This window comes from Cebus imitator, unplaced genomic scaffold (assembly GCF_001604975.1).
Source record: "Cebus imitator isolate Cc_AM_T3 unplaced genomic scaffold, Cebus_imitator-1.0 Scaffold129, whole genome shotgun sequence".
Taxonomy (NCBI): Eukaryota; Metazoa; Chordata; class Mammalia; order Primates; family Cebidae; genus Cebus; species Cebus imitator.
The window spans coordinates 1,002,077-1,011,597 of NW_016107444.1; the positions used below are offsets into that span (position 1 = coordinate 1,002,077).

At 52.9% G+C, this 9,521-nt stretch overlaps 2 protein-coding genes across 11 annotated transcripts in view; one reads left to right on the forward strand and one right to left on the reverse strand.

Annotated features, from left to right (window-relative positions):
• The window catches only part of RPS8 (ribosomal protein S8), a 3,855-nt gene extending 3,689 nt beyond the window's left edge, over positions 1-166 (forward strand). Inside the window, exon 5 of the mRNA XM_017540701.2 lies at positions 1-166. Coding sequence (XP_017396190.1) covers positions 1-111 — 111 coding nt within the window. The 3' untranslated portion in view covers positions 112-166.
• A 2,099-nt stretch (positions 167-2,265) lies between these two features.
• Positions 2,266-9,521, reverse strand: part of BEST4 (bestrophin 4) — a 22,899-nt gene continuing 15,643 nt past the window's right edge. For 5 of the 10 annotated variants that reach the window (XM_037742851.1, XM_037742850.1, XM_037742852.1 and 2 more), the window contains 9 exons: positions 7,694-7,857; positions 7,512-7,606; positions 6,565-6,849; positions 6,227-6,381; positions 5,753-5,830; positions 5,266-5,463; positions 5,062-5,142; positions 4,792-4,946; positions 3,777-4,637 (listed from right to left, as the gene is read on the reverse strand). In XM_037742851.1, the coding sequence (XP_037598779.1) occupies positions 4,364-4,637; positions 4,792-4,946; positions 5,062-5,142; positions 5,266-5,463; positions 5,753-5,830; positions 6,227-6,381; positions 6,565-6,849; positions 7,512-7,606; positions 7,694-7,845 (1,473 nt within the window). In that variant the 5' untranslated portion in view covers positions 7,846-7,857 and the 3' untranslated portion in view covers positions 3,777-4,363. Of the gene's footprint in view, positions 2,375-3,775; positions 4,638-4,791; positions 4,947-5,061; positions 5,143-5,265; positions 5,464-5,752; positions 5,831-6,226; positions 6,382-6,564; positions 6,850-7,511; positions 7,607-7,693; positions 7,858-9,521 lie in introns of those variants that run through there. The other 5 variants (XR_005202197.1, XR_005202196.1, XM_037742853.1 and 2 more) reach the window with 5 other exon arrangements.

Sequence of the window (9,521 nt, forward strand, 5' to 3'; positions counted from 1 at the left end):
GCATGCATCGCTTCAAGGCCGGGACAGTGTGGCCGAGCAGATGGCTATGTGCTAGAGGGCAAAGAATTGGAGTTCTATCTTAGAAAAATCAAGGCCCGGAAAGGCAAATAAATCCTTGTTTTCTTTCTTCACCCATGTAATAAAGGTGTTTATTGTTCTGTTCACACATTTGTGTTGCCTGAGTATTTGTTTCTCTGCTTTTCTTCTTGGCCCTGCAAAATGGATGAGATACGGTGGCTGCAACCCCTTGCCTTACCTCTCCCTCCTACTGTCCTGATCCAGGCTCCCCACACTATAAAGTCCCTGTTCTCAACTCCATCTCCCCAAAGGCCAGATTTATTATGTAGGCTATGTCTGTAATGGAGGAACATTTCTCCACATTTTGGTGGGACTAGGGATGTTGCAGAGGCTACAAGAGGGGTATCTCAACCTTGGGGTTCAATTAATTGTGTGCTGAGTCAGAATCTCAGGCTATGTTGCATCTATAAAGTTGTAAGGATCCTGCATCCATTGTAAGATTACCAGTGATTTCTGCCTTGCTTGGTCTCCCAAGGGTCACTTCTTTGACCTAAACTTGCCCTGTCAAACCCTTAACTTTAGTCCTGACCTGCTAGACATCTGCACTTGGATTTGTTTGTTTGTTTGAGACAGTCTCTGTCAACCAGGCTGGAGTGCAGTGGCATGATCATGATTCACTGCAGCCTTGACATCTGGGCTCAAGTAATTCTGTGCCAGACTCCCAAGTAGCTGAGACTATAGGCACATGCCACTACACCTATTGTTTATTTATTCGGTAGAGACAGGGCTTCATTTCATTGCCCAGGTCTTGAAATCCTGGGCTTAAGTAATCTTCTCACCTTTGTTCCCAAAATGCTGGGTGTCAGGCATGAGCCATGACACCCAGCTTTGCACTTGGGTTTTGTTTTTTGGATTTTTTTGACGACAGTCACTCGGTTGCCCAGGCTGCATAGCAGTGGTGTGCAATCTTGGCTTACGGCAACCTCCACCTCCTGGGTTCAAGCAATTCTCATGCTTCAGCCCTCTGAGTAGCTGATATTACAGGCATGCACTGCCATGCCCAAGTAATGTTTTGTATTTTTAGTAGAGAGGGTTTCACTGTTGGCTAGGGTGGTCTCCAACTCCTGTTCTCAAGTAATCCACCTGCCTTGGCCTCACAAAGTGCTGAAATTATAGGCATGGGCGACCATGCCTAGCTTTGCGCTTAGATATTGTAATAGGGCTCTCAAAGGCCAACGTTTTCAAAACTGGTATCTTGTCTGCTCCCACTTGCCATGTTCCTCAGTTTCAAGAGTCAGGGTCTCACACTTTTGGCCAGGCTAGAGTGCAGTGGAGTGATCATTGCTCAATACAGCCTCAGTCTACTGAGTAGATGGGACTACAGCTATGGTGCAGGGCCCAGAATGATCATTTTCTTATAGAGATGGGTTTTCATGTTTCCCAGGCTAACCCTGAGCTCCTGGGCTCTAGCAATCCTGCCTTGGTCTCCCAAAGTGCTGGGGTTATACATGTGAGGCACCACACCCAGCCAAAAGTATTTTTTTTTTCAGTTGGAGTCTAGCTCTGTCACCCAGGCTAGAGTGCAGTGGCGGGATCTCAGCTCACTGCAACCTCTGCCTCCCAAGTTCAAGCAAATCTCTGCTTCAGCCTCCCAAGTAGCTGGGATTACAGGGGCCCACCACCACCACCACGCCCAGCTAATTTTTTTGTATTTTTAGTAGAGATGGGGTTTCACCATCTTGGCCAGGCTGGTCTTGAACTCCTGACCTTGTGATCCACCTGCCTCGGCCTCCCAAAGTGCTAGAATTACGGGTGTGAGCCACCATACCTGGCCTCAAGATTATATTTTTAATGTAACAGCTTCCTATCTCATCAATGAAAATCCTTATCAAGTATGACAATGATCTAGCTCCTATAGTGACTCCCTCCATCAACCACACAACCATCCTGGCTTAGTGAACATACATGTACACATGCTATGCCCTTTGCTAGGCACATGCCTTCAAATATCCACCTGGGGCTGGACGCTGGGCATGGTGGCTTATGCCTGTAATTCCAGTACTTTGGGAGGCTTGCTTGAGGCCAGGAGATTGAGACCAACCTGGGCAACAAAGTGAGACCCTGTCTCTAAAAAAAAAAGAAAAAAAACCTGGTTCATTCCCCTCCAGGTCCTTGCTATGTCACCGTAGTGAGTTCTTGCCAGATCACAATATTTTAAGTTGCAGTTGCCCCCTCCAAACTGTCTCATACTTTGCCGATTTTTTCTCTTTATTCCTTAATCTGACAAAGTTTGCTTTCTTCCCTTTGGAATGTTACTTCAGGGAAATGAGGTTGTTTCCTGCTGTGTCTCTGGCACCTGGAAAAGTGTATGGACATATACCAGGTACTCGAATATATGCAAGATTAATTGGGAAAAAAGTCAAGATTTTATTAAGTTTGGCCAGTTTGGGAGGCTGAGGTGGACGGATCACTTGAGGTCAGAAGTTAAAACCAGCCTGGCCAACATGGTGAAACCCATCTCTACTAAAGATATAAAAAATTATTGGGGCATGGTGGCACAGATCTGTAATCCCAGTTATTCAGGAGGCTGAGGCATGAGAATTGCTTGAACCCAGGGAGGCAGAGGTTGCAGTGAGCCAAGATATGTTCGTAAAACCAATGGGTTCTTTCTCTAAAGTCTTGAAATCCGTCTACTCTCCATTTCTACCACTTTCACAGATGACTGTTCTCACCATGGAACAAGGCCTGTAAAAGCTGCCCCAAAAAAATCTTCAGATGCCTTCTGAATGAATGGCATTGTGGGGTGCTACTGTCTCCACATTATAGATTTGGAAACTGTGGCTTAGTTAGAAATATTCACTATCCCGTGGACATACAGATGGAAAGAAGCAAAGCCAGCATTAGAATCCAGTCAACTGACCCTGCCAGAGGCTGGAGTCTACTCACTGCACTCTAGTGTCCCCCTCTGTCTTCGTCCTTTGTTCTGGGATTTATTCTGTGGCCTTCATATTCAGTTTTGGCCTTCACTGATTTCTTTTGGTGGAGACTGGGACTTAGAAGGCAGCAATCTTAGAGGAGCACAGTTTTACCACAATTCCAATGTAGTGCTCTGTGGGAGACTATTTCCAGAAGGTTTTTTTTTTTTTTCATTTTCGGAAACAGAGTCTGGCTCTAACAGGGCTGGAGTGCAGTGGTGTGATCTTGGCTCACTGCAACCTCCGTCTCCCAGGTTCAGGCAATTCTTGCGCCTCAGCCTCCCAAGCAGCTGGCATTACAGACATCCACCACCACAATCAGCTGATTTTTGTATTTTTAGTAAAGACAGCATTTCACCATGTTGGCCAAGCTGGTCTCTAACTCCTGTCCTCTGGTGATCCGCCCACCTTGGTCTCCCAAAGTGTTGGGATTACAGGCGTAAGCCACTGTGCCTGACCTCAGAAGGCTCTTTTCTTACATCAGCGGAGTGCCCCCAGTGCTGCAGGTGCACCATGGAGATGGGCCTGGGCTTCCACCCATAAACTGTACTTTTTCCCCCTGTGTGGTTGGTGGGAGTGGAGAAGAGCTTGGCACATTCAAGTCCCAATGCTAGGTCTAGGGTGGGTGCTGGATGGCTGCCTTCACATCTGACTTTAATCAGCTCCAAAACAGATTCCCAAACCCTTCCTTCCTTCATCTTCATCCCACTGGACCCATGCCAATTCAATTTTAAACAATTATAACTGCACAAATAATAAATATATTCTGTGTAAACAAAAACAAAAGTTAAAAACTTGAATATATTCCCAATGTGAACAAAAACTTGAACATTACAGATAAGGCAGAAGTCCCCCAGCACACAGGGATGCCTCTTCTGAGTAAGGTATACCCCTCCAAGTACTGCTTCACGTGACTCTCAGATTGTGTTTCCTGGACCAGCAGCACAGCGTCACCTGGGAACTTGTTAGAAATGCAAGTTATCGGGCATCATTCCAAATCTAATGCACTCTTTTGACAAGAGCTTCAGTGATGCTGATCCTACCTCAAGTTTGAAAACCGCTGGCCTAGCTCCCCGTTGCTGTGAAGCTAACAGTACACCTGGGCTCTAGTCCTCTGTGCCTAGGCTTTTATTTTTCTAGTTTGACCTCCCCCAAGCAACCCATCCAACCTTCTCTACCACCAAAGTGGACACATTCCCAGCCCTGGCTCAGGCCCCTCCTGCCATCTTCTTTTTCAAGTTCTGTCCCTAAATGCTTTGGCCTTCAAGGCACTCAGGAAAAGCTGCTCTAATAGAACTGGCTGGCAGGACCGCGCATGGCAGGGAAGGGGGGCAGTGAGTGGGGGGAAGCAGGCAGGGGCAGGCGAGACCTCAAGGCTCCAAGGCCTCGTCCCCGGACTCCGCCGCCTCTTCTTCGATGCGGGATGCGGCCTCGGGGTCTCCGCCCTCCTCGGCCCGGAGGCGAAGCAGATGCGGAGTGCGGGGGGTGCCTCGCGCGCGGCCGAAGTTCCGGAGGCTGATGGCCGGGGAGGGCGCCCCTGCGCCCAGGAAGCGGCCGAGCAGCGGGGTCTGCGCGGCGGGCGCCAGCCGACCAGACGCGGGCGACGCTTCCACCTGCAGGCTCTGCTCAGGGTCGTCGCTCATGCTGCGGGGGAGAAAGCGGGCTGAGCGGGGTCACAGGGCGGGCGGGAGACGCGGGATTGGCTCTCGGGGAGGGACCGAGGCATCGGTGTCCCAGAGGCTGAGCGGGGACACGCGTGCCGGGTCAGGTGCGGTCTCCGCCGGCTCGGGCCACTCACCGCAGGTTGAAGGTGGAGCCCAGGAAGGAGGGCCGCAGAGACTCGGCCGCCGTGGCCACAGTGTAGGGTGGCTGCGGCTGGTCCTCATCCCAGTACTGGTCCTTCTCGGCTGGGGGCAGGTTCTGGTACATTTCGTCCACGGATAGCAGGGACACCTGGGTCAGCAGCAAGTTACAAGGATCCTCCTCTCGTTTCCTTCCCACGGAGGGGCTGAGAGCTGACCCAGAGAGGGAGCCCAGGAGCTGTCCCCGACTCCTGATCCTTGCTCACCTGCAAGTTTCGGTCTATGAGCTGGTTTGTCTCAAAGTCGTCATCGTCCTCACCAAATGGGTTGATGATCTGTTCAGCCACCTGTAGGTGGCAGAGACAGTGTTTTCTGGGCTCAGAGCCCCACATTTTTTCCCCCAAAGTTGGGGCAGACCCTGTGCCCACATCTCTACAGAGCAGGCTGGCATGCCCATCTGCAGTGCCCACCTTGAGCCAGCCAGCATAGAAGAAGAACTGCAGTAGAGTGGTGAGAGGCACATACATGTCCAGGTCTCCCAGGGCCGGGGCTGGCTCCTGGCCTGACTCCAGAGGCTTCTGAGGTTTGGCAGCCCCTGCCTCTGGCTCCACAAACTGGCGGCCAACCAGGGAGAGGCCAAAGAAGGAGTAGACGGCTATGGTCACCACCTGGAGAAGAGCCAGGCTCAGAGCAGGGTGCAGCGGGACAGGGAGAAATGCTGCCCCTGCCTATGAGGCTCTATGGGAAGTCTGACAAGTAATTAAATATGTATCCTGGTGTGGCAGCACCAGTGGGGACAGAGTCACCTTGGTGGGGCTGGAGGAAGGCTTTGAGGATGAACCCAATGCCTCAGGGGATTGAAATGGCCAGGCAAGTACCATCTCTAATTCTTCTCATCTCACACACGGCACAGGACATATGGTAGGCACTGGGACTGGGGAGAGGAGAGGCAATTACTTGGGTGTAGACGAGGGGGATGCTGATCCAGTCATAGTGGAATAGCATGCTGCACTTGGCTCGGTACTTGTTCAGCTCCTGGGGGAACGGCAGGAACAGGAAGACAGCAGAGGTGAGGAAGGAACAGGGGTGCCCAGCACAAACTAGGCGTGGCCCGGCCAGGAGGCTCATTCTCATTCTGCCCTCAGAGGTGTATTAGACTGGGGAGCTTGAATCCCAGCTCTGCTAACTAGCTGTGTAACTTAGGCAAGTTTCATTTCCACTCTGTGCCTCCGTTTCCACATCCGTACAAGGAGGATGGTAGTACCTATCTCAAAAGTTGCTGTAAGGGATGAATGAGTTAACATAGCTACAGTGCTTCCAAAAGGCCGGAGTACACCGTTGGTGCCATACAAGTGTTAAGCACAAAAATTATTAGTCATCTTCAAAATAAGAGGGAGGAGGGCAGATGGGTCTGGTCCGGAGCTGACTCACTTCCAAAAGTAGACAGAGAGCGATGTCGTCACGGATTCGCCCGTCCCTCCGGGCCTGGGCCGCTAGGTTGGTGAACCAGACACAGGGCACCCAGTATTTGTTGAAGTCGGATTTCAGGCTCTCAAACTTTTTCCTCTCTTCCTGCGACATGAAACCTGCGAGGGTAAAGCGGGTGGGGTGCAGTTGCACCCTCTGCCGCCAGGGGAGGCTGCTGTTCCGCTGTCGGGTTGCCCTCCCTCGCGTCCACCGGCAGTCCCAGGACTCGCGGTTCCGCGTTCTGGTCGCGGTCCAGACCCTTCCCTGGAGGGCCCTACTCCCAGGACTCTCCCAAGCAGCACCTGCATCCGGCCGTGGGCCGGCCCCCCAGAGGCTCCCGGCGAGCGGCGCACCTGCGTCCACCACGTGCTCCATGGTGGGGAAGCGCTTGAGCACGCGGGTGCTGACCGAGCGCAGCACCAGCACGGACGCCAGGTTCGCGTAGCGGATGAGGGTGCGACGCAGCAGGCGGCCCCGCTGGTCCACGCCGTGCACGCTGGCCGAGATGACGCACATCAGCTGGTCTGGCAGCGGGATGCTTGTGTACTGAGACCACCAGCGGTTCACCACCAGAGTCACATAGAAACCTGCTTGGCCGCCATGGTAGTGGGAATAGGAAGGGAAGGTGGAGAGCCTGGAAGTCGCAGCGCCTCGCCTCCCCCAGCAGAGGGCCTGGTCCAGGCCAGTTGAATCGGGGCAGGGGGACGGAAATATTTGGCTCCAGTGCCCTGCCATGCCAGACCGGGAGGAGGGAGGAGGGCAAACTTCCTCCAGCAGAGGGAAAGTGGGGGTTCAAAGCCAGGAGACTGCTTCCCAGGAGGGTGGGAAAGGGGTTGTCACCTCTGTCCAGCTCCCCTCTAGTGCCCAGGGTGGGCTTGTGAAGCCAGCGTGTGTCTTGTGCCTTGCTGGAAGTGAGGGTCCGGGAAGTGATAGGGCCCTGCCCTCCGGAAGCCCTGGACCCAGCACCCAGCTCCTGTGCCTGCTGGGCCTGCTCTGGCTGACCAGGCTCTGCCACTCTGTTGAGTGATTCTTTTTTTTTTTTTTAGGGGAGTCTTGCTACATTTCCGAGGCTGGACTGGAACTCCTGGGCTCAAGCGATCCTCTCACCTCAGCCTCTTGAGTAGCTGAGACTGCAGGTGCACCACCACACCATCTGTTGGATAATTCTGACCCTCGGAGCTGTCAACCCAACCCAGAGGTCAGGGAAGACAGTAAGGAATATACAGGAAAAACTAGAAGGGGGCCTTACCCAGTACAAAGGACAAGGGGATGAGGTTCGCTGAGCGGTTGCAGTACCGGGCCACCTGAGCATACACGTGCCTCTGCTCCTGGGTCAGTAGCAGCCTGGGGAAGGCAGATGTAGGCTTGGGTTAGAGGGAGGTGGGTGGCCCAGTCTCCCCGCTTCTGGAAGCTCTAAGAGCCTACCCTTACCGGTAGATGATGCTAAGCACAGCGTACAAGGCCACAAAGAGGAAGAATTCCTTGTAGAGGAGCTTGTAGATGCTTCCCCTCCATCGGAGAAGCAGTCCAGAGAAACCCCCAAAGCGGGCCTCTGCCACTTTGAGAGTGTATGAAACCGTCATGGTGCTGGGAGCCTGGGGCAGGAGGTAACAAGAGTTGCCCCCAGGGCTGTCCTTTAGTTCCCCAGACAACCTCCCTTCCACTCTGGTCTCACACACCCCAGCCTTCACCCTGCATCAGTGGACAAGAGGGTAGGAGCCTGCAGAGCAGAAAAGCACACCCCATCCCTTGCAGAACTCAGCAGTACATGGCAAAGCCAGGCTAGAGTTGGGCAAGGTAGAACTGAGATCTATGTCCCTTCATGCATGAGGCTTCCTCAAGCTCCTCTTCAGTCTGCAGGGCTAGGGATAACCAGATCCTGAACTGCTGCAGACAAGAGACACAGCTCCAGCCCAAACCCACTGCTATTCCTTGGAGCTTTGCTCTGGAAGCTGATTAACTAGTCTACCAAGGCCCAGGGCACTCCTACCCCCCATCCCATACCTGCCTGCCTGCTCTGGGCAGCAGCCGTGTGGAGGAAGAACTGGGCTAGACTTCACCCCCCACAGACTTAAGTACCTCTGGGATCTATAAAGTCAGGCTGGACTGAGGCCTATCACTGATGGATTGAAGCTGTCATCCAGCTTCCCCTGGTGCTGGGAACTAGGTGTGTCTCCCTACCCCTGTAGGGCTGGGCTGGCCTTTGAGTGGCAGTAATGCCACCTATAATGACCCCACAGCTCACACAGACAACACCATGCCCTTCGAGCCAGTATGGCAGGAATTACTGTCCCACGTTTCAGGTGGGAAGACAGATGCATGATAAACTGTTATAATAATACCAGCTGCTGATTACAGAGCACTGACTAAGTGATGGGCACCATGCCAAGGGCACTACTATGTTATCCTCTCATGAAATCCTCATCACAGCCCCATAAGGTAGGAATCAATCTTCCGCATTTCACAGATGAGGCTTCAAGAGATAAATGACTTGCCCACGGTTGGCCACACAGCTAGCATATGTTGGAGGCAGGATTCAAAGCCAGGGCTGATGGACTTCCAACGCTGGGAGTGGCCTGGCAAGGGCATGAGCTCCAGAACCCATCCTGTGCACTGGCCACACTCCCAGGCTTCTTGTCCAGGCTCTGGGGGTCTTGGCCAGGCTCTTCCCCATCCATGCCACAGGGCTGGCAGCCACAGATCTGGAAGTTCAGGATAGGAGTGCGGGCCCTGTGTCCAACATCCTGACTCCTAGGGGTGCCCAGGATTTGAATGGCCACTTTCACCTCTGGGCTTCAATTTCTTCATCTGTCAAACAGAGGAAGTAATACCTAAGGTGCCGATAGAACCTCTCCCACCAGGCGCAGTGGCTTACCCCTGTAATCCTAGCACGTTGGGCGGCCAAGAGGTAGGCAGTTCACTTGAGGTCAGGAGTTAGAGACCAGCCTGGCCTAACATGGTGAAACCCTGTCTCTACTAAAAATACAAAAATTAGCCAGGCGGCACGCACCTGTAATCCCAGGTACGTGGGAGGCTGAGGCAGGAGAATCGCTTAAACCCAGGGAGGCAGAGGTTGCAATGAGCCAAGATTGTGCCACTGCACTCTAGCCTGGGCCAGGCAAGTACCATCACTAATTCTCTGAAAGAAAAAGAAATAGAATCTCAATGGGAGAATCACTTGAACCCAGGAAGTGGAGGTTGCTGTGAGCTGAGATTGCGCCACTGCACTCCAGCCTGGGTGACAGAGCAAGTCTCTGTC